This window comes from Kogia breviceps, chromosome X, assembly GCF_026419965.1.
Source record: "Kogia breviceps isolate mKogBre1 chromosome X, mKogBre1 haplotype 1, whole genome shotgun sequence".
NCBI classification, from domain to species: domain Eukaryota; kingdom Metazoa; phylum Chordata; class Mammalia; order Artiodactyla; family Physeteridae; genus Kogia; species Kogia breviceps.
Window position 1 is genome coordinate 119,547,408 of NC_081330.1, and position 25,361 is coordinate 119,572,768.

Below are 25,361 nucleotides of genomic sequence, written 5' to 3' on the forward strand. Positions count from 1 at the left end.
CTGGGATTTCTAATTAATTTGGTTTACTATTTAAGTGTCAACTTTTAACCCAATTTTGACAGCAGTCTTTCTAAACACTTTGTCTTTTTATGGAAAGTAAGAGCAGCCTATTTTAAAGATATATACTCTACATGGATATCTGTTCTATGTATAAGACCATACAGCTAGAAATGATTTTCTCATTGGGGCCTGAGAAAAAGCAAAAATACCCCTCTTCTCTCTACAGCTATTGTTTAGGATCCTTCTCCCTCTGGGATTATTTCTTGCCTGACAACCTCAGTGCCAACTGCTAGAACTGTGCATAAAAGAAGAATAAACAGGCTCACAGGGAGGGTGGAGGTGTTTTCCCATTAGTAAAGATGATCAATCTGACTGCATTAACCCTATTGTTGTTGTTCTGAAATATTTTGGCTAATCTTCCAGTTCTTAACTGGATTCTGGACAGCTGAGATGGCCAGAATAACAGCTCTGGATATTATACTACACTATCCATTTATCACTTTAAAGTATGACATAGTAGCTTGATTTTTCCACTGCAAGAAATGTGGACACTGTACACATATCCTCTTCTCCAAAGAAATGGAAGTACTACTAACAAGGAGAAACACACTGCTCTTAGGTAAGTGATAGTTTAGGAACAGCAATTCACTATGTCACCATGGTTTGTTCATGTTTTTGTGACAGTTATCAAACGGCATTTCTCTCAAATATAAATATGGTGAACCAATGAGAGATATTGTTCAAGAAAAAAATCCAAGACAAGTCAAGCTTAATGGATGACTTAGACTAAGTTAGATAGATGCGTGGAGAACTATCATAGCAGCATTATCATGCTGGGTAGTAAGAACAAAAGAATACAGCCAATTCATCCCTGGCAATTCTGGAATTCTCTCAAGCCTCATAACAGCAGTATCAGAGTAAGGATGACTTGACGAAGACTTATCTAAAGTTCAGCATCCCAACTGTGCCTCTTTATTAAAACAATTGTTGTTAGGTTTCTACACATATCCAGGTCTAAACAAGCTCTACTTAAACGGATTAACAAAAAGACAGAAACAATATGCTGTTAAGACTGTTAATGCCACATTTGGATTTAGTTTTGATCTGACCTACCTAATTTTCATAGGACTATGTTAACACGCAATCGACGCACTTTTAAACCATCACCACTTCATCATGCAATGACCAAGACGAAAACCAATTCCATCTGTACTTCTGTGTTCTCACAACTTAGACACTATTCTCACGGCTTGTCAAAACCACGCTTGAAAGCTGTCAATGCCGGTAACTTAAAGAAGTTGTACCTGTGCTCTCAGCTTAATGTATAGATCTTGTCTACTGTTACACGGAGAAAGAACGCACTGAAGGTTCATCAGCAAAGTAAGTGGAGAGGAGACACCTGGCAAGTCATACTGAAGTTAGAGAACATTAATGGCAAAAACCACAGCTGCTAACATTAACAAGTCACAACGGTGCCAGGCACTGCTCTAGATGCTTTTGATGTTTGACTTCATTTAATGATCATATTTACCCGATGAGGGAGGTGCTATTCTTAGCCTATCTAACAGACAAGGAAATTGAGGGGCAGAGAGCTGAAGGTCACATGGCCAAAAGGTGACACTAGTCAAGATATACTATTTCCAGGGTCTAACCTCTGAGTCAGTAATGTTAAAACTCTCATTTTATTTTTTATTTTTTTTAATTTATTTTTAATTTATTTTATTTTATTTTTTATTTTTTTGCGGTACGCGGGCCTCTCACCATTGTGGCCTCTCCCGTTGCGGGGCACAGGCTCCGGACGCGCAGGCCCAGAGGCCATGGCTCACGGGCTTATCCGCTCCGTGGCATGTGGGATCCTCCCAGACCGGTGCACGAACCCACGTCCCCTGCATCGGCAGGCGGACTCTCGACCACTGCGCCACCAGGGAAGCCCTAAAACTCTCATTTTATAAATAAGGCGGTAGATATAAAGTATGCTTATAAAAGAAAAAGTATTTATAGCTTTAAGAAAACCGTTTTTATTATTGTAAAAATAAGTAAGTTATTTTCCGCATAGGGCATGGTAACACTGAAACCTTGATATAACCCTGCCAACAGGGTCCAAATTGTGTGAATTCTGGCAGTAAACAGCAGAGATGGAATCTGACAGATTGGTCTCGTTCTCAATTCAGTGAGTTACAATGAGGCACCGTTTTATTCTTTTGGTGGAGAACTTAGCAGCTCTATGAAATACATAAACACTCCTCACATCTAGATTCTGGGAAGTCTTTCTGGGCAGCTGAGAATATAAAGTCTACATCATTAAAAAAAATAACCAGTCCTACCCCCAAGACAAGATCTGCTAATGAGACTTGATGTATGTTATAATTCTCTCCTTAAATTTTTACTACACATGACACAAAGATTAAAGGATAAGCAAAATTGGCGCATCGTTTTATCCTGTGACTACCGGTACTTTTTTGTGGTAGCATGAAGGGCTGTTCCCCTATTTCTCCCTTTTCACCCTAAATGAAAGTCAGGTGGCACAGAAGTACAGGACATGAGCTTTGGAGTCAGAACTCATCTAGGTCTAGATCCCGGCTCCCTCCTCCTTGTTTCTGGCTGTTCAGCACCACGCAGGCTCCTTACCTTTTCTAAGCTGCAGTTTCCTCATCTGGAGAGTGGGAGGCGCCCCTACTTCAAAGGCTGATTGTGAGTACTGAGTGAGACAGTGCACACAAAGAGCTAAGCAAAGTGTCTGCTACATGATTCGACAGCAACAAGTGGAGAAGACAGCAAAGGACGTCAATCATGTCAGAAGAAGGCGATGGAAGACTTATGAGGTGTGTACTGACCCAGGATATTTTCTTTCTTTTACATGGTATTTAATATAAATGGTGAACATGAAAGAAACTATTACAAATAATGACAAATCACATTTCCCTTATTAAACAATCTCTTTAGAAAGAAAGGCCTAGCAGGGGAAAGAATGCTAAAAAGTGTATCTAGAATTTCTATGAAATCTAAAATCTACAATTAGAAAAAAGAAGAGTAAAAACAAGCTAAAATACCTACCATGGATCAAATGCTGGTTGTCTTTTTGAGTGATTAGTTCCAGAACTGCTTTCTGATGGTAGGGAAGAAACTCTGGTTGACACATTATTTTCATGGAAAGAATTATCTGGACGTGGAGATGGCACTGAATAAAGAAAAAGTAAGCCACTGATATACTCTTTAGGTTAAAGCAGTTCTCATGTTGTTCTATTGCACTTTCTCTCACACAAACAAAATAAACTAACAAAAAGATAAGTCAGAATCCTTATTTGCCCTTCATATAACCCATACGTTTTCTGAGGCTGGAGGCATTCCCGGGAGCATTCCCTCCACCCCCAACTGCTTATGACAGTAACTTGCAAGGGTCAATTAACACCAGGCAATATATATTCAAGGCATAAACTGATGTGTCAGCTGATAAACTGGAGAACATCGTAGGAGATTTAAAAGTATGAATATGATCCCCATCTCCCTGTTTTGACACTCTTTTAAGTTGAGGCTTTCTTACATCATAGATCCAACTACGTAAAATCTATTCTTAGTGTGAAGGTATTCTTAACAGTATGTGTACTGGAATACACGAACTACAGTTTAAGCCTTGCCACCTGGGAGGTGGCATCAATTTTATATTTTTTTAAACTCAATTCCAAAGAAATTTGGTTACTTGCACAAAAATACTATTTTTCTCTAAGTTTTCAATCCAGGAAACAAAAAGACAAACCACAATGTATGTGAGTAAATACTTTTCTGCTTTTCTTTGGGGGGTGGGTGGGTATTATCTTTTTCTATCAATTTCTAAGCTTGGTCATAAATGAAAATATATTGCAAATTTTATCACAAAAGGAATATACAGGCTGTATATAAAGACAAATTACACCATATTACTTGACTCTTGGCCAGAAGGACTGAAAATGGGAAATATACTAAAAAATCTGTCATTTCAATGATACCACGAAATCTTCATCTAGTTAGATTTAGTAGCATGACTGAAATGAGCGATGTCTCCAATGTTTCACCTAGTTAAATCTTTTCCTTCTATTTCTGGACTTTCTAAAATAAAGACGTTCTACCTGCCAAACAGTGAAGTCGATTACAAGGGGCTTTGCTGATAGTAACCAAGTTAATTCACTTGCAATAAAAATAAAACTGTGTTTCTAGAGGTCAAGGACTAATTAATTAATCGAAAACTTAGTTAACATTTTAATATTAAAGTATACTCTCCAGACATCTATAGAAATAACACGTGTATGATCTACTTTGGAAGTAAAACTTACAGTGAGAGAAGAAAATACTTTTGTTTATATGTACACTACAATATTTTGTTTAATTAACTTTTAAAAAACTTTAATTTATTTTTGGCTGTGTTGGGTCTTCGTTGCTGCACGTGGGCTTTCTCTATTGTGGTGAATGGGGGCTACTCTTCGTTGTGGTGCGCAGGCTTCTCATTGGGTGGCTTCTCTTGTTGTAGAGCATGGTCTCTAGGCACGCGGGCTTTAGTAGCTGCAGCACGTGGGCTCAGTGGCTGCGGCACGCAGGCCCTAGAGTGCACGGGCTTCAGTAGTTGTGGTGCACGGGCTCAGTAGTTGTGGCTTGCGGGCTCTAGAGCGCAGGCTCAGTAGTTGTGGCACATGGGCTTAGTTGCTCCCCGGCATGTGGGATCTTTGCGGACCAGGGCTCGAACCTGTGTCCCCTGCACTGGCAGGTGGATTCTTAACCACTGCGCCACCAGGGAAGTCACATGTTTAATTAACTTTAATCTGAATTAAAATTTTAGTCCCATAAGGTTCTAAAGTAACCATGGCATCAGAAGAAAGAATAATAAATGCATCAAAAGGCATATTCAATGCCTTATACTTTTCTCAAAGGTTGAGCTAGGAGGGAACAGAGTAGCCTAATCATTCAATATACATTAGGTCCTGAATAACACTTGTATGCACTTATTTAGCTCAGGTTCCTAGTTAAAATGACCAAGCAGTTGTCCGTGTTACCCCCCAGTTCCTGCCCTTTCCTGCTATCCTCCCAGATCAACAGAATAACGAGAAGCTGGGCAATGTGGATGCGGCAGCTGTAGAAGGTCGTGGTGACCCCTGAAGGAGGCTTTGAGAAGCTGAGCCTCACGGACTCAGGAGGCTTACTGAGTGGGCTTACTGCCAGTCTCACCACTAGGGGCTGGGGATTCCTGGGGGCTCCCACTCTATTACTACATAGCTCCTTAAAGGTAATACCTTTCTCTCTCAATCTCTCCTAAATCCATTCAGCCACTGAAACATCTGCTATAGTTGTCAAACATCAAAGCACATTTTTAAGGTCATGCAAGTACAGTTGAAGATTTTCTTTCATCCAATCAACAAATATTTATGAAATTGCCAGGCAGTGTGCTAGTCAATGAAGGTAAAATAGGAAAAGGTAAAGGGCCTTGTAACCTTGCGAGAGAGAAATGCAAACAAAGAATCAGTACCATGTGGTGTGTGTCATGTTAGAGACAGAGGGCCATGGGCGGAACAAAAGAGGAAACACTTCAATTCACCTAGGTGGGCAGGGAAGCCATCACACTGCAGAGGACCCCAAAGCAGAATCTCAAAAGGGACAGAAACAAGTTGTCCAAGCAGGGGGAGTACTGCATTCAGGTCAGAGGAGGGCACGGCCTGTGTGAGTGCCATAGGCTGGGCACCAGAGTGGAGGAGGAGGAGCTGGACAGGATAGCAAGGGCCAGGCACAGAAAGTCTAGAATGCCATCTTAGGGAACTCAGATTTTGTCCTGATGCCAATGGGAAGTCACCAGAGGACTCTCAGCAGATGAGAGATAGAGGACTGGGGCTGGGGTAGAGGCAATGGATTGCCCTGTTATATTATTTTTCCCTGTAGCAATAAATTATCTTTTCCTGCTCTATGTAATTATTACATTTAGTGTTGCTCTCTCCTCATGAGAATGTGAGCTCTGGGAGGGTGGAGACCTTTGGCTATCTTGTTCACTGACGTTCTAAATTAGAAGTGTCAGACATACAAGTGACATTGATAAATATTTTATGACTTGGGACTTCCCTGGTGGTCCAGTGGTTAAGAATCCGCCTTCCAACGCAGGGGACGCAGGTTCGATTCCTGGTCGGGGAGCTAAGATCCCACATGCCACAGGGCAACTAAGCCTGCGCGCGGCAACTACAGAGTCCACGCGCTCTGGAGCCTGCGCGCAACAACTAGAGAGAAGCCCCCGTGACGCAGTGAAGAGGCTGCGTGCTGCAAAGGAAGATCCCGCGTTCCATAACTAAGACCTGACGCAGCCAAAAATAAATAAATTTTAAAGTATATATGTTATGACTTAATCGAATGAAGGAGCTGGGTTTACCTCGGTAGAAGCTGCCAACTCTCCTCGGAACAGGATCATTGTACAGGTGTCTGTTTTCTTTGGGGACAGTGCCATCATCAGAGTGGGGGTCATGATATGCTCCACCCTGAGATAAAAAATAGGTTTATAAAAAGTAAACAACAGAGAGATAATGAGGTAGCCTGTGAACGTAGAACAGTGCCTAACTGATCTATAATTTACTCTGGGATCTATTTAAGAGAAAACTCAGAATTATGGCAGGAGGAAAACTGCTTACTTTATAAGCCAGTTCGAATTATCTGTGGGAGATTGGGTACGAATAAATCTTAAAAGATAGACTGTAACGATGTTGAGTGACCAATCTTTACAGACATGTTCTATTGTAAAAGGTAGCAGCTCTAGAAAATTCAGACCTCAGACTTCTGCCGTGCATGGAATGAAGAGGTGCCTTCTCTGGAGGACTCCTTAACGGAAGATCGTGCCACAGTCATCTCTGGAGGGAGTTGCTCTCCGGGCTGGAAGTCAAATTTCAAAGGATTTATAAGAGTGTCCTGTTCCTAGGGATGAAAATCACCTAAATCGCCATGGGTTTCATTTGGTATAACCAGTACCTTAACTGGCTAAAATTTAAAATGTGAATTGGTTAAAACACAAATTGTCCTATAAAAGAGTGAATCATCTGATGAATGTAAAATAAGTCAAACAAATGTCACACAGATGGAAAGTGAAATTCTCATTAAAGTTAATGCAAGCAGGGAATGAATTACTCTGAAAATAGTTCAATTAATTATTAAAAATAAAGAAAATTATCTTCCTAATATCTAGAAAGTCACGGTCTGAGCAGCACTCGATTAGAATAGAGTTAGAGATTCTGTTAGTTAATCCAAAATTTCTCTAGCAGATTTTAGGCTGAGTTCTCAAAAAAGAACTACAGATGCAAAATTATTTTTCCTGAAGGACTTACATGGCAGATTAAGATGAAAACAAACGTTCTTTGGATATATCAAGGAATTGAATCAGTATCCTTAATAATTTCTGTCTTAAAAACTCCCTAACTACTGTAGTTCTTGTACTTAAGTTCTCTTCTTAATCTTCTCTAGGATAACAGTACTTATACTTCATGTATTTTCTTAATAATCACGACAGCACGCATCTCCGGAGACACTACCTATTTCTCTCAAGGAAGTGAGTCACAAACTAAAAGCAGCCTTGATCCACAGTGGTGTTCACTGAGGGGAAAAGTAGCATTTTCTACCCTCAGAAAAAAAAAGATTAAGGTATAAAATTACCAAACCATTCAGAGGAGTTAGCTGAATTGCATATCTGTATACTATGCACAGAAAGAGTATTATTTTGAGCCTTACATGGTATGTCAAAAACAGTTTATTTGAAATTTAAACTATGATTTTCTCTTTCTTCCCCTTACTCCCCAAATGTACTACGAAAGGATTCTGGGCAGGAAATTATCCAATGTAGCCTTTCTTCTTTCTACTTTGTGACAAGATCTCATTTGAATTTTATCACCTGCATTGTTTACAAAGACCTCTACATCTAACATAAACTCTAAGCGACAGAGCCAGTCCAGTCCCCTTGCTCTTGAAGGTGCCTACAGTACTTTGCAAGAGAGTGATTCCCATCATTATACACAGCTTCAGTTACTTTTCAAGCCATCTGCCATCTTTGTGCCTTTAAACTTGTACTTTCTTGCAGCTTGGCACTGCATTTCCTGAACTGGACTTAAAATTCAGTAACAGTTGGATCTGTGTTCAGCCGACAGTTATTGTTTTATAATTAGCTTATTTCCACCATGTTCATGAAGCCTTTTCTCTAGCACTCGCAGAGAGCCAGTCCATTTGTCCATTTTCAAGGTATGGTTTTATTTTATTTTTTTTAACTTCTTCTCTATTTACACTATGCTTAATGCTAACACATTTTACTGGCTTTGACCTCCATGTAACGTCTATGTGTAGCTGCCAGACTCTAGAGATCTTTCTAGGCCCTAAATGATCCCTTCTCTCTAGAGGGGCTCCTCCGACGACTGCTCTGACTCCAATCATGACACCTCCTACCCCTCCTCTCACCTGGGCCCCAGACAGTCTTTCCAACCTCGTGGAGAACATCTCTGCATAGGGGCCCACGGTCACGCTTCAACCTCAACATGTCAGCATGACATGATGCAAAAAGCTCTGGCCTAGGGACCTGGACATTGCCTCAAGATCCCAGCTCCACCCTGAACTAGCTGGGTAAACTTGGGCAATCCACCCAACCTCTCAGAGCCTCAGCATGCTCATCAGTGCAATGGAGGGGTTGAATGTGGTGACTTCAAGTCCTCTCTTCTACTCTGAAAAGGAGCTCCTAGAAGAGAAACCTCGAAGGCTCCCTCCTTTTTTCTATATTCAATCCTTCAATTCACAAGTCCCGTTTCTACTTCTGAGAAGTCTTTAGACCCACTCTTGCTCCGTCTTCCCACTGGCACTGACTTAGTCCAGAACATATTCTCCTCACCCCATGCTTGGATTATTGCAAAAGCCACTCTAAATCTTGCATTTTTTCACTCCAGCCACATGGCCCAAGTTGCAATCCCACAACTCAGCATGCGACTTAATGTCTCAATTATCCTCCTTAACTTCCAGATATCCTTTTTGGCGCTCCCTCGAGCCTCTTTCCTGATGTCCACTCTACTTTCTTCCACTGGTGAAACCCCCAACGTCTCAGAAGTTTCTGCTCAGATGCCACCCCTGCCCCCTGGGGGCCTCCTACAACCCCCCGCTGGGACTGTGCCACTCCCCTCTGTCCCTGTTCCCCTCTGCCCCTGCGGTGCACACAGCTCTAGCACAGTGTGGGCATGCAGCCTCACAGTATTATTACTACCTATCTATTGGCAAGTGTCATCCCACCACCTCCAGCCCATACATTCTAAGAGGACGGGGACCACATCTTTTTCATCAGAGCCTATCACTGTGCCTAGCTCAGTAAATGCCTGAACACGTCTTCTTCCTTCAGCCACAAAACCTCTCTCCACATCTGAGCTCTAAGCAAGACCTTCAGTTGCTCCTAAAGCCATTTCTGATTGCTGCTGCCCACAATGATCTATCTCTCCCTGTCCTCAAGTACTTTTTATAGCCAGTGCCACAGAAATTTAGTTCTTAATTATTTCATTTTTATCATGTATAATTTAATCTTCCTTGAGAGAAGATACATTTCTCAAGAGCAAGAACCCTGTCTCAGACTCTTTTGAGTGCCCCAGAAAACCCAGGATAGAGAAGGTATTCAGTGTCTAAAGAACAGCCCCCATCATCCCAGAAGCAGTAGCAACAACTAAGACATTTACTCTGTGCCCGGCATAGGGCACACAGTGCTTTTATACACCACGTTTAATCCTCACAGCAACACTCAGATGAGGAATCAAGGCACAGAAAGATTATATCACTTTCCCAAATTTACAGAGTTTGAAGCACACTGCAGGACTGGCTGCCTGGCTTTCCAGCTCAAGATCTTAGCTGCTTTGCTACACCAACTGCTCAGTTATTGACAGTCTCCCCCTCCCCCTCCCCAGCACTCATCTTGCTAAGCTTCCCACTGCACAGTCCATCTTATTTTCTGGAGCTCTGACACACGCTGATGAACCAATTTTTGTATCCTCTAAAAGGAGAGTACTTTTCCTACATGACACTCTTTTCTTCTTCTAACACTGTTTTATCTCCACCTTCATTTCTTTGATGCAGGTGAATGTTTTATATCACAAAAATATAATTTTTAAAATATGTGTTCTGTTATAATAATGCTGCTTCTTTTAAACAGGTTAGTGTCAGTTCTAGAGACTGAAGATCAATAAGACAGAAGGAGTATTATGCTAAAAACATTGCCTCGAGATTTAAAAACAACCCAAAAGACTGAAAATTAGCATTTATCCTGGCCTGAAGTTATATTTACCTATAGTTCTGGATAAATTTAAAACTTTTCAATTCAGTTAAGATATCGAGTAAGATATTAGCAAAAGGGTTTGATTTAAGCAAATGTGGTTTGGAGAGATTAGAGAAAATCCCCATGAATTCACACTGAATTTTGAGAAAATTAAAAACTAACCCATATAGCTGATGAATTCTGTAATAAATCAAACTAGGATTCTCTAATGCAAATCAAAACTACAATTAGGTACCACCTCATGCTGGTCATAATGGCCATCAATAAAAAGTCTACAAATAACAAATGCTGGAGAGGGTATGGAGAAAAGGGAACCCTCCTACACTGTTACTGAGAATGTAAGTTGGTGCAGCGACTATGGAAAACAGTATGGAGGTTCCTCAGAAAACTAAAAATAGAATTATCATATGATCCAGCAATCCCACTCCTGGACATATATCTGGACAAAACTATAATTCAAAAAGATACATGCACCCCTATGTTCACAGCAGCACTATTCACAATAGCCAAGACATGGAAACAACGTAAATGTCTATCGACAGATGAATGGATAAAGAAGATGTGGTACATATATACAATGGAATATTACTCAGCCATAAAAAAAATGAAATAATGCCATTTGCAGCAACATGGATGCAACCAGAGAGTATCATATTAAGTGAAGTAAGTCAGAAGGAGAAAGACAAATACCATACGATATCACTTACATGTGGAATCTAAAATATGACACAAACGAACCTATCTATGAAACAGAAACAAAATCAGGGACATAGAGGACAGACTGGTGGTTGCCAAGGGGGAAGGAGGTGAGAGAGGGTTGGAGTGGGAGTTTGGGATTAGCAGATGCAAACTGGTATATACAGAATGGATAAACAACAAGGTCCTCCTGTACAGCACAGGGAACTATATTCAATATCCTGTGAAAAACCATAATGGAAAAGAATATGAAAAAGAATTATATATATGTATAAGTGAGTCACTTGGCTGTACAGCAATAATTAACACACTGTAATTCAACTATACTTCAATAAAAAATGAAAAAAATAGGACAAAATATGAACAAAATATGCCAGAAAGGAACATTTAAGAAAGGAAGCAGATTTTGAAAAACAAGCTTTCTGCGTTGAGTACTCAACAATTAGCTTAAATAACTAAAAAAATTTTTTTAACAGATTAGTCCTTCAAATATTGCCTCCTTAAATGTGTCCTATCAAGAAAGTATGACCTCCTGCAGTAGGGACAACTGCACACTGACCCCACATCCCCGCACCACCTTCCCACGATGAGCCGACAGATCTGGTCAAGGTCCTAAGTTGTACCTGAGGTGATAAGAGCTGCAGGCTGTTGGCTCTGGCCGCCATCCCTTGCCCTACGCTCAAGCTTCCGTCCAAGCCTTTGGCTCTCACTTTGTCCCGGGTCACGTACATGGAATGCCTGTGTGGACGCTGCTGGGAGGAGAAGGGGCTGGTGTAGCCAAGCCCATACGAAAAGGATTCATGAGGCGCAGACAGCGAATGGGAATGGCTGCTGTCCATGTGTTCGGGCAGCTTCAACTCCTCCATCGTCTTAGAATGCCTGGTTGTGGTTCGGCGTGAGTCAAGAGTGCCCTCACTTCGGTTATTTCTCCCCGAGGGGCTGAGCAAAGTTCTTGTGTCGCTGTGCCTGGTGAGGGTTGGGCTGGTGGGAGAGTTCAAGTCCAAACAGCTGGATGGGAAGTACCTACTGGTACTGGACTCTGCGATCTGGGCCCTGGCTTCGGAAAGGTTGCTCACAGACTTGGAGTCACTCAATGCCCCATGGCTTTTGGCCTTGGTCCTATAGGAAGGACTCCTAGAGGACTGGGGAATGGTGTCGATGTAGCTATGCCGACTCTGCTTTTCACTGGGCTGCAGCGTCCCGGCTTTGCTCTGAGAACTTTCCATAAATGAGTGCCGGTTCTGCTGAGATCTGCTGCTTGACTTGAGGTACTTCGTGCCCGGGCCTTCCGAAGGCTTTGGGTCAATATTAAAATCAAACTCGGTCTTTGACTTGGCTTCTTTTGGGCTGAGAAGGTGTGGTATGTTGTTGTTGGTCAGATCCTTGCTGGTAGACCCAGGCTGACTGCCCGCTTGGTAGGTTTTGGTGTGCATGGGACTGAGAGTAGCTCCAGCAAGGTTTCCGTTCAGGAAGCTTTCGTTGGCAGGAAGACCTTCATCAGCCCGGGGCAGACCCACACCTAGGTTCTGGATGTCCTTGCTGTTAGATCTGTGATGAGACTGCAAAGCCGCACTTTTGCTGGCTTGGTTTCTATGTCAAAAACGAAAAAAGTACATCAGTTTCCCTCAAGAGCAGATGCACAAAAAGTATCATTAAAACAAAAAAGAACAAATACCTAAAACACTGCAATGCAAAGACTAAAACCAGTAACTCTCTCAAACATGTGACTATAAATAACACATAATCTATCAATAAGAAGTGAGAAAAAAATAAAAATTAAAAATTAAAAAAAAAGAAGTAAGTTGCTTAGATCAAGTCGCTCTGCCACAAAGCACTGGTCCTGACGAAGTGCTCTGGCATTTCTTAAATGCTCAGCTAACTTACTGCCAACACAGCTTCTAACTGCTAATCTGGGCAAACATGCTTTTGCTGTGTTGGTGCTCACATGGGTGTGTGCTATAGAAAGCCTGCGAAGAAGAAGAGGGCTGAGCTATAGGCAAACTCTTTATAACTCTTTGTCTGCTTGAACATCAGAAGAAGACATTTAGACTTGCAGATCACTGTGTTCCTTGAACTTCGTTTTTATTCGTAAAACTCACAGCCTGCCTCAGAGATACACACTCCCAGCACATACACACCAGCACCAGTGTCTCTTTTGTCTTTAGCCTGTATAATCAACAAATGAGAACTCTACCAAGGTACTCAAGAAAAGAAAATGATACTCTGAAAAGAAGTGTGAACTGCCTAGCGAGGTTTGTTGGAAAACATGATGATCAACGCTTACGTATTAGAGAAGCAGCAATACCCGGGGCGTGTCAGTGTCAGATACCTCCTGTACACTAAACAGAAGCATGTCTCTAACTGGATCACAGGGATCTAAACAGGTAACTTCTCTCCAAAAGACACAATTTATTCTCTTCTTCATTTCACACTTCATTATTCCAAATGGGCTGAGGCTTCATCTGGACTGAAATCTTTAGGACTGAAAGCTTCATTTCCTACTTGGTTTAAAATGCAAAATATAAATCCTGAGGAAAACCCTGTCCTCTATTTGAAAGCCGAAGCTGACACCGCAGCAAGGTCAGTTTGTTCTACTGTAACTATTTAAAGGACCAAATTGTGGTTTGAGATAGGTAAGAATGCTTTTAAATGAACAATAACTTACACAATTCCCTTTTTACTATGCTTTCCAAAAAATTTGCTGCATATACTGCTATTGCTAAAGACGGTTTGATCTGGGAGAGTTTTGTTCCCATTGCACACTAATTAGAGGAAAAGTCACATTTTTTTCCCCTGTAGAGTGTTAATCTGTGAAACTATGCCTTCCTATTTTCTCTCTGAGAATCCACTCATTCACGCATCAAAGGTAAGGGCTCTCATCCTTTCCTCCTACCTTTCAGAGGAGTGTTAAAAAGTATCTGATATCAAGCATGCCTGTAATAGTGTGGAAAGCCTCATCTCCAAAACGCACGTACTAATATAATACCTCTCCCAATCGGGTCACAAAAATTGCAACATTAAATAAGGTCACTTAAATAGGAGCTAACTGACAGGATCAGAGGCCATGGATACTGACAACTGATTTGTGTTTTCTTCTGTCTTCTTCCATGACCGTATCTACTGCCTCATCTTGATTTACAAGCAAAACCTACAACACCTACAAAACTAAGTGTTTTATGGTTTATCCAGGAATAATACAGAAAATATTGCTGTTAATTTGGGTGAAGAAAATCAATTTTGTATAGTTTATTTCAACCTAAATAAAATGTGAATTTTGTTTAAAAAAGGAAAATATGAGCTAAGTAAATGGCAGACCCCAGACCCAGAAAGAAATTACAAAGAAAGGAAAGTTTCACTTTCTGTTAGATGATGTTAACAGAGTCTATCTCCAGATCTATAGAGGACAGTCCTCATGTCAGGTTTTAAATCATTAGGGTTGTTTGTCAACTTACATCTTGGTAACTAAAATATCTCAGCAACTTCTCAAAAAACCCAAATGATGATATGACAGTCTCACCCATAAATAGATCTGACTAAGCGTGTTGGTCATTCCCCACGTGCCCAACCCCCAATCCAGTTTCCATTCCTCTCTGCCCCATCCTGGGTCTGGGGAACCCAACACTGCAGAGTGTCACCCAGCCTCCCTTGCCACCTAACTCCCAGTTGGGCTTAGGAGTGCAAGGGGCTGGGGGCTGTCTCCCCCGGCAGTGGCTCCCTGACTCAGATCATAGCTGTGCCTCTAGATTACAGCTCCCACGGGGTGGTTTCCCCTGCCTGGCTCCCCTGGACTCTCACAAGCCTATTTCTTCCTCTTTCTCCTTCAGGCCTAGAGAGGGTAATCGCAGAGATAACTCAGGCAGATGTTGTGAAATGTCCAAAGCTCCAAAGAAGACATCCAGAAAAGGGTAGAGAAGAGTGAAGATAGCTTCTAGAGCTTTTGAAACTCTTGGAAACACTGCTCTCAATGTGGAGCACAAACCTACGTATGTTAGGAAGAACATATTCATAGAAACATAAGATATAATTTCTAATGTGAAAAGAGACGCTATAAAGTTAAGGTGAAAACATTTGTCACAGAGTTAGGTTTCCCATAAATGTACAAAGTGCCTAAATCGCTAGTCTGAAAGTTTCTGTCTCGGTATTAATCTGAAGCCACTGAGCTCTGCACACAACTCCTACATAGAAAGGGCATCATATTGTCTTCAAACCGGAGCTCTGCCAAAGCACAATAAAACACTGCTCTGGGAATTCCATAGATCTCTTTGACACACAACTGTAAGAAATCTGTGTTAAACTGCCAACCACTTAAGAGGATTTTATATATAAACCCTTCTTAAATGGTTGGCAGGATATGGATAGATATGATGGTTAATTTCTAGTTAAAATAACTTTTCAAACCAAACATCAAAGACGCAAAACTACACTTTTATGGGGAAGACTGGCGAAGCAGGACTGCTGAGAGGGCAGTGTGTGGCAGGATGAAGCACCATCCCACCATGTCCAAGGTGAACAGAACCTCAGGAGAGTCTGAGGGAGACTTAGGCAAGGCCTAGGTAATGCGGAGTCCACTGCCTCTCCTACAGAGACATGAACGTGGAAGACAGAAGACAGGGTGTGTGAGGATATGTGTATGAGGATACTGGTGTGTCTCAGGGCCAAGGCAGGGCACCAACACGATATGGTGCCCTGAACATCTCTACAATGGTGCCAGGAAGTCCAACGGAGCCGTGGTTTGTGCGGAATTAGTGTCCCCAACAAGAGCTTCCACGGAGGAAATATGGACCATAGGCAAGCGTGCAGCAGAAATATTTCCAGATACGTGTAAACTGAGCTAATGTTTTCTTTCCAAGAGAAACCAGTTAGGACTGCTTCTTTAATATATTTAATACAGTGTCAAGACCTGAAAACAAATTCTTCCAGAGATTTTTATTTACTTATAATTTTTATTCTCATCTGCTTCAAAGGGGGATTTTGTAGGACTCCTCAAAAACCCATATGAACCGTATCCTCATGGCCACACACATCCTCCTTGACAGATTCCCTGAAGAGGGTTCCCAAGGAGAGCCATGGACTCCCATGGGGATTTCTCCCAAGTGAGTCATTACAGGATGAAGACACAGGCCTCCTTTTATGGTATGGTTATACCACCAATCACTACAGCACAAATCAAAAATTTATCATCAGTCTACTGAACTTTCTATCAAGATCCTTTTTCTTTGCAAATGTGAACTAGAGGAGTCAAGTGACAATCAAGGTAGAAGGGAGACAAGAGCACCTGAACTGGGAGTGACCCCAGATAAGACACAGACATAACGTGACCCTCCTAAACTCAAAGGAGCAACTGAAAGATGAATACTGGTCCTTGCCTTAGTGCACCGATCTCATGGAAACTGACAACAAAGTGAACACAAACTTGGTGAAACAGAATTTGAATCTGCTCCCAGGCCTCCTTGAAAACAAACAGGTAAGAATGTTTTATAAGATGTGAGGGAAACAATGACCAAACCACTCATTTTTAATAGAGAACAGCTCTAAAACACAATCGCACCATCGCAGTTAAACAGAGAAAATACAGGGTAAATGGTTATTGCTTATTTATAGATGCACTCACAGATCTAAAAAGTACCAGGTCTTAAGCTTTCAAAATTCCAATTGGTTAAAAATAATTGTTCTATGTGGAGAGAAAGGGGGGACATGGGAAAAAACTTATATAAGAAAAGCTTCATATTAAGAATTATTGTTTTCGACTTCTCTTCTAATAGTAGATAAGAGAAACTATTTCCTATCTTCCATAATTTAAGCAACGCTAGATGACAAGACCAGCTTCTTGGAAGAGGAAGGAAGACAAGGAGAGGAAGGACGCTGCCCCTGAAAATGCAGCCAACAGAATTAAGGAACGTCACTTTTGGAGAGAGAACCTGATTGCAGGGTCCAACTCGTTGTGCCCCTCCTTGCCCCCCCCACCCCCGGAAACAGATGTTTTTCTTAAAGATTATGCTGAAAATTACATTAGAAAGCATCCATTTTAATCACTATCTACCAAACTAACTTTACTATTTCTATATTCGTATTCTTATGAAAAACTAATTTCTCAACTCAATGATTAAAAGAGCACCAAAAACACAAGCCCCCGCTATGGAGCCAGAACCACTTGGTTCAGCTGCAAAGGCTGTCCTAGGTGCCTTCCCACCCACCTGTGTTTGGCATCCTCCGTTCCCTTCAGGAATATCCCTTTGCCCTCACCCATCCTTCTTCCTCCAGGAATCACCCCTGGGTCCCATGTACACAGGATCTTCTAGCTCATGAGGCCAGAAACCCCCTTAGTTGCTAATCCATGCTACCTTTCCCAGGGAATGCATAGGCTTCCCTTGGAAAATCTTGTAAAAGATAAGAAAGTCTTTATGACCCACACAACTCTTTAATTTTGGTTCTGAATCATGAAATACGCATAAGAAAGATATTTTTGAATAAGGAGGGCTTTCCTTCTTTTCTCTAATTGCATCATTTAAGCAGCCACCTCCTCCACCTACTTGTAAGACCAATACTGCATCTGTATTTCCTTAAAAGGGAATATTTACCTATTAGACAAAGTGCTGCTTTCCACGTGGTAAGGTTTTCTTTTTGCTGACCTTGAAGGGGAGCGATCCAAAAGTCTCTGGGTTTGGAATGTAGGGTGATTCAAACACTGTTCTGTCAAGTATCTGTCAGCTGGGTCCAACTTCAGTAAGTTCTTAGGAAATAAAGTTAGGATTGGAAAGAACATCACAAAGTCAAATTTAAATTGTAATAAAAATCATATTTCTTTGCCTTATAAAAGAAATGCATGGTCATTGCAGAATATCTAGCAAACACAGTTTAGTCCAAAACAAATTTTTTTAAAGGACTATCTAAATCACCCATAACCTTACCATTGTTGTCCTCTGGGAATATGCCCTCCCAGCCCTTTAAAAAATATCATGTATATATATTTTCTTTTATAAAATCTGGCTTATATTATACACATAAGTTTTGTATACTGCACTTTTCACTTACTAATCAAAAACATTTTTTACAACATAATTTAAACATCTAAAATATATTTTTGTTTTATTTTTGGACGCACCATGCAGCTTGTGGGATCTTAGTTCTCTGACCAGGGATCGAACCTGAGCCCTCGGCAGTGAAAGCGTGGAGTCCTAACCACTAGACTGCCAGGGAATTCCCTAAAATATATTTTAAAATAAGTATATATTCATATCAAAGAATATACATTCTTCATCTTTTTCTTGTCCTCCTCTCAGGAGGCAGCCCATGGTACCAGCATCTTGCGAATCCTTCCACAGGTACTTTGTACATATCTCTATCTGCTCCTTTTATTTTATCCAAACAGTAGCATACACACAATAGGCTGCACTTAGCTTTCTTTCCACTCAACATTAGATCTTAAGAGATCATTCCGTATCGGTAAACAGCCTCAATTTTAGATGTACCTTAGGCAGCATTTTGTTTTCCTTCTTTTATTATTATGAACAATGATGCAACAAATAACTTTACAACATGTTTTAAATGACTACATGGAAGTTTGTGGTATGATTTAGTTACTGATTTATTGTTGGATGTTTAGGTGGCTGCCACTTTGCACTATTATAATTAATGCTGTGATGTACACCTGAAATCATTGCATATATCCATGATCTCTTGCATAGGATAAGTTCCCAGATATGAAAATGGTAGGTATGCAAACTCTTAAGGATTACCTTCTATGTGTTGCCAAATTACTCCCTAGGAAGGTTTTCTCAAACAGTACTTCTCTGAGCAATTGAGAGTCTACCAATTTCCTGGCACCCTCATCAACGACAGGCATTATCATTCTTTTTAGCACATACTTGTCAATTAGCTATTTAAAAAATGGTATCTCACAGCTGTTCTTTTTAAAAAATTGGGTATACACTTTATTGAGTAAAATCATTTGCAGCCACTAAAAATTACATCATCAGAAATATGTGAAGACAGGAAAAAAATTCCTAATAAAATTTTAAATAAAAACAAAGCTATAAAACAGACATATGACAACAAAGTAGTTGTATCATGTATAGCTCTTTTTTTTTTAAACATCTTTATTGGAGTATAACTGCTTTACAGTGGTGTGTTAGTTTCTGCTTTACAACAAAGTGAGTCAGTTATATATATACATATGTTCCCATCTCTTCCCTCTTGCGTCTCCCTCCCACCCTCCCTATCCCACCCCTCTAGGTGGTCACAAACCACGAGCTGATCTCCCTGTGCTATGCCGCTGCTTCCCACTAGCTATCTATTTTACGTTTGGTAGTGTATATATGTCCATGCCACTCTCTCACTTCGTCACAGCTTACCCTTGCCCCTCCCCATGTCCTCAAGTCCATGCTCTACATCTGCGTCTTTATTCCTATCCTGCCCCTGGGTTCTTCATAACCTGTTTTTTTTTTAGATTCCATATATATGTGTTAGCATACGGTATTTGTTTTTCTCCTTCTGACTTACTTCACTCTGTATGACAGACTCCAGGTCTATCCACCTCATTACAAATAACTCAGTTTCATGTCTTTTATGGCTGAGTAATATTCCATTGTATATATGTGCCACATCTTCCTTATCCATTCATCTGTTGATGGACACTTAGGTTGCTTCCATGTCCTGGCTATTGTAAATAGAGCTGCAATGAACATTTTGGTACATGACTCTTTTTGAATTATGGTTTCTCAGGGTATATGCCCAGTAGCGGGATTGCGGGGTCATATGGTAGTTCTATATTTAGTTTTTTAAGGAACCTCCATACTGTTCTCCATAGTGGCTGTATCCATTTACATTCCCACCAGCAGTGCAAGAGTGTTCCCTTTTCTCCACACCCTCTCCAGCATTTATTGTTTCTAGAGTTTTTGATGATGGCCATTCTAACCAGTGTCTCACAGCTGTTTTAACTCATATCTTTGATTAATAGTGAGGTTGAATATTTTTATGTTTACTTATATTCCTTCTTTTCTATTTCTGTAATTGTCCTAATTTATTTGTATGTGTTCTTTATTCATTAAAGTACTAATTTTTTTTAACAACTAAAATGTTTTCTTCTAACATTATTTATCTGATTAGTAATTGGACAAGATTTTAAAAGGTGAATCATTATTAAAATCAATTGAATTTTGGGCTTCTCTGGTGGTGCAGTGGTTAAGAATCTGTCTGCCAATGGAGGGGACACAGGTTTGAGCCCTGGTCCAGGAAGATCCCACATTCCACGGAGCAACTAAGCCCGTGTGCCACACTATTGAAGCCCATGTGCCTAGAGCCTGTGCTCTGCAACGAGAAGCCACTGCAATGAGAAGCCCGTGCACCACAATGAAGAGTAGCCCCCTGCTCGCTGCAACTAGAGGAAGCCCACAGGCAGCAACGAAAACCCAATGCAGCCAAAAATAAATAAATAAACAAACAAATAAATAAATTTTAAAAATAAATAAACTTATTTTAAAAATTAATTGATTTTTATTGACAAGTTAGGCAAATACATAAAGAAGCATAACCTACATAACCTAACACAACTCAGTAGAGCACACTGACATTTGTTCTTTTGAGTAATGGGCATTTTCCCTCAGAGAAAGGAAGAAGGGTGAAATTCCAGCATTCCCAAATGTGTCTCTAGCTCACTTTCATTGGCTTTGCCCACAGTCAATTTCTTTGTGATCCACTACTGAACAGTGAGAACAAACCTCAATTTGTTCTCAATAAGCAAGAATTCAATTTCAGACAACCACCTTCAACCTAGCACCACAGAAAATTTGAATTCTGATCCTATCATATCCTATCCTATGTTGACTCAGACACAGCTCTAAAATTATCTCAATGCTTTCTCCTTCTTTATTAGAAAACAAAAACTGTGGAGGTATATGAAATGATTTTGGTCTTACTGGCAGTTAAGACAGTTAATATCAAAATGGTTTCAACTGTATGGTCCTAGTTAAAAACAAAGGAAATTAAAGTACATACGACCTTTTAGAAGCTAAACATCTACTAGCATTAAAGTGCTATTTTCATTTATTTAAGATTATCAAGGGTAGAAATTGCTGCACATACAATGAACTATTTTTATATTTATGAACACAGCTGTTAATTTTCAAATACCTGGAAGGATGAGGCCATTATGAGGAAAGTATGAAACTTAGAAAATAGTTTCAAAATTCAGTATTTGGGGGAAAAAACAATTTTAACTAAAATAGAGCCCATATAATTATTGTAGCTATTCTTTATATTATTAGGAGCTTTGAATAATTCGGGTAACTTGTATCCCCATTAAAATGGCTGATATGTATAAATAGACGCAGGATGAGATGGCCATTTTAGGTATTTATAAATGGACAAAATTATCAAATCTGCTTTAGGGGATGGCATAGAGGATAAATTTCTTCATGAAAGGATAAATGGTACTATTTATTTTTCAAATTCATTTTCAAAAATAGCTAAAAGATAAAAGGAATACTTCTATTTATATAACATTCAATAATAACAAGGCAGTATTAACCTTTGGTGATAGAGGTCAAAGTCCTGGTTTCCAAGAGTGGGAAGGGGCACCTGGGAAGGGGTCATGAAGAGATTTCCGGGGTGTTAATAATTTCCTATATCTCAATCCGGGCAGGGTTACATGGATATGTTTACATTATAAAGTTTTACTCCGAGGTACATTTATAATTTGTGTACCTTCTAAATATACGTTTCAATAAAATATTTATTTAACATTAAAGATATCTGAGGGTAAATATATTAAATGAATGGGAATTCAACTGTTCAACTTTCAAACTGGTGTAAATGCATAATGGTTCAGGTTATCTTCGTATTTTTATCTGTGTTAGCATTTACCAGGTGCCACGCTGATACTTGGTAATTACATTTGGTAATGATTTAACAAAAGAAGTTCAGTTATTTTTAACTAAAAGAGACAAAAGGCAGAAAACATGAAATTGTATTTCAGTTCTTCTATTTTACTCTACTTACATTTTAAAAGTTACGAAATAATTAAAGCCCTGATAAATAAATATTGACTGCATGAAAGAACATATGACATTATGCAAATAATTTGAGATAATTTATGCCTAATTAACCTTAAAGAGCCTTGAGGATTTTTTAAATAGCATCTCTCAATCTGTGTTCAGAAGAACACTAGTGCTGTAGCATTTTATTTTTTTTTAAGTATTTAGTATTTAATTAAATTTGGGAAATGCTTCTTTACTGTGGGATTTCTGAAAGCCTTTATAAGTTAATGAATATTGTGAATCTCTAAGAAAGGTTACATGGTAAGTGGCCTTTCCCAAAGGCCACACCCCCTCACCCACCTCTGCCCCCACACCTATTTACACAGGGTTCCTCGGAACACAGATTAACATAGTTTTAGTTTTAAAGCAGAGCAAAGTTCGGAGAGTTCTGCTCAGCAATTTCCAACTGTGCTAAGTATGCCTTTAAAGGTTCTGTGCACAGTGTAAACTCCTCTGTTTTTGACAGTTGACTAAATGGGCAGAAAATAAAATTGATCCATTAACAAGTATTTTTTAAAAAATAAATTTATTTTATTTATTTACTTTTGGCTGCTTTGGCTCTCTGTTGCTGTGCGTGGCTTTCTCTAGTTGCAGCGAGTGGGGGCTACTCTTTGTTGCGGTGCATGGGCTTCTCATCGCGGTGGGTGGCTTCTTTTGTTGAGGAGCACGGGCTCTAGGCGCGCGGATTTCAGTAGTTGTGGCACGTGGGCTCAGTAGTTGTGGTGCACGGGCTTAGCTGCTCTGCAGCATGTGGGATCCTCCCAGACCAGGGCTCGAACCCGTGTTCCCTGCACTGGCAGGCGGACCCCAACCATTGCGCCACCACGGAAGACCCAACAAGTATCTTCTGAAGGTCTACTATCAAATAACTAGCACTTGCTTATGCAGTGGCTGGCTACAATGAAAGCTGGAGAAATATGAAAAAGTAGTTCTCACTCCAGGGGCTATCTACTTGGGTAGAAAAGCTTGAATAAGAAACTGTGAGAGGGCTTCCCTGGTGGCACAGTGGTTAAGAATCCGCCTGCCAATGCAGGGAACACGGGTTCAGGCCCTGGTCCGGAAAGATCCCGCATGCCGTGGAGCAACTAAGCCCGTGCGCCACAACTACTGAGCCTGCGCTCTAGGGCCTGCCAGCCACAACTACTGAGCCCGCGTGCCACAACTACTGAAGCCCGTGTGCCTAGAGCCCGTGCTCCGCGACAAGAGAAGCCATCACAATGAGAAGCCCATGCATTGCAACAAAGAGTAGCCCCCGCTCGGTGCAACCAGAGAAAGCCTGCGCACAGCAACGAAGACCCAACACAGCCATAAATAAATAAATATTTTTTTAAAAAAGAAAGTTTATTAAAAAAAAAAAAAAAAAAAAACTGTGAAAACATTTTCAGTAGTCCAGAGCATGAAGACCTTCTGGACAGGGGCACCAGCAGGAGGAGGAACACTCAGGTACGGTAGTAGCAGTGATATTGCGGTTGTCAAATGAAGAGCCAGAGAGAGAGAAATCAAGTTAGAAAAAGAGCAGAATTAGGTTTGCTGATAAAATAATCTTATGGGAGGCCTTGAATATGCAAAAAATATTAGAATCTCTTTTCTTTCAACATTCATTTTAAGATTCGTTTTAAAACCTTATGCCTGAGCAGCTCGAGTGCTGGATAAATTTTTTAATGATTTATTTCTCATTATTTATATTTAGATTGTTACTATTCTGTCCATTTTAGGAATCTAATTTAGGTATCTCATGGTCCTGTCTAGACGGAATGTTACAATACCAGATACTTCTGCAATTTTAAATAAACTGCAAGAGGATATATGTATATGTATAACTGATTCACTTAGTTATAAAGCAGAAACTAACACACCATTGTAAAGCAATTATACTCCAATAAAGATGTTAAAAATAATAAATAAATAAATAAATAAATTGCATGCCTCTTCAGATGACACAGTCCCCCATTATTCACCACTATACACCTATTAACAAGACATTTAATTCATAAAAGCAGGGTATGGTCATAGATAGACACAAGAGAAATCACAAACCAAAAGACATTTTGTACAGATAACATCAACTTGTCCTACCTTCATTAAGTCAAGTAAAACGCTATTTAAAATTCCAAGGTATCTTCTCTCCAATGACTGAGGATGGTTAACAGCTGGAAACTGTAACAACAACATGACAGAAGTATTAGCACGTGGGTAAGGGTATGTGTGTGCATGTGCTTTGAGTGTTGGAGAAGGTAGCAGATGAGCAGAAGCTACTGCCCTAGTACCAAAGTTAAATTTATTTCACATGTATATTACTTTTGGAGTCTATGTATTTGAGGTAGGGATTAATAGGATTGGCTGTTAAATGACAGGAAAACTCAGAAGTGAAAGATGACACTTAAATCTAGTCGGACAATACTGAAGCATGTAAAACAAAACAAAATATAAAAATTTGAAACTATTCAGTTTATACAGTCTTGTCTACTTATACAAATAATTTGGTTATAATAGAGTTCATATAGAATTTGTCTGCTTATACAGACAATTCTTACACCCTTTTCACAACAACATATCATTTACTCCTGAAAATTAGAGAAGTAAAAAAAGAGAAAAAGGCCAGTACCTGAAAGACTACAGAAGTAGAAATAATGAATTCGGACACACGTTCTATTATTGCTTTGAATATACTCTTTGAATGACCTGTTTTCAATTCCTTCCTTTATGTAAGTTGGAACAGAAGGCAAACAGGCTCCTAAATTAACAAATGCATTTTTAAATAAAATGAGGGGAAAGGGTCAAGTTTATTCAGATGCTCTGTCCTTCCCTCTGCCAACTCACATTTCACAATATCTAAGTGGACGGTAAAGTATTAGAGTCCAACGCCATGTACTCCCTCCCAATGGGAGGGCTACTTTGCTTTTAATCTATATTTCCTTTACATCAGCATTAAGAGCATTTCAAAGCCTGAAATCTCTAAACATGCTAAATAAGTGGATGAGAGAAGTAGTTATGTAGAAAAATTCAAACAAGGTATTAAGAGGTCATCCCCACACAGTGCTAGGTATGGCAGGAGATGCAGAATATGGGTAAGACCAAAACCTTGCATGTAAGCAACCCTCAGTCTGATTGTGAAAGCAATCAGTACGAAACTGTACTAAATTCTAGTTGAAGCTCAGAGAAAGGAGAGGCCAAGGTGGTTTGCAGCTGTAGAAGAAAGAATCCATACATAGATAATATCTGAACTAGCTTTTGAAAGAAAATACGAGGACAGAGAAAAGTAGGACAGCACCTTCTAGATAGAGGACGTAGAGGGAATAACATGAATTTAACACACACACACAGGCAATAACCTAAAACTGATTTCTGAGGGA

At 40.1% G+C, this 25,361-nt stretch overlaps 1 protein-coding gene across 5 annotated transcripts in view; it reads right to left on the reverse strand.

The window, feature by feature from the left end:
* CDKL5 (cyclin dependent kinase like 5) overlaps positions 1–25,361 on the reverse strand; it is a 173,334-nt gene that overhangs the window by 12,900 nt on the left and 135,073 nt on the right. For all 5 annotated transcript variants that reach the window (XM_067022938.1, XM_067022939.1, XM_067022935.1 and 2 more), the window contains 6 exons: positions 24,085–24,165; positions 17,554–17,705; positions 11,599–12,565; positions 6,769–6,870; positions 6,377–6,482; positions 3,055–3,178 (listed from right to left, as the gene is read on the reverse strand). In XM_067022938.1, the coding sequence (XP_066879039.1) occupies positions 3,055–3,178; positions 6,377–6,482; positions 6,769–6,870; positions 11,599–12,565; positions 17,554–17,705; positions 24,085–24,165 (1,532 nt within the window). The remainder of the gene's footprint in view (positions 1–3,054; positions 3,179–6,376; positions 6,483–6,768; positions 6,871–11,598; positions 12,566–17,553; positions 17,706–24,084; positions 24,166–25,361) is intronic.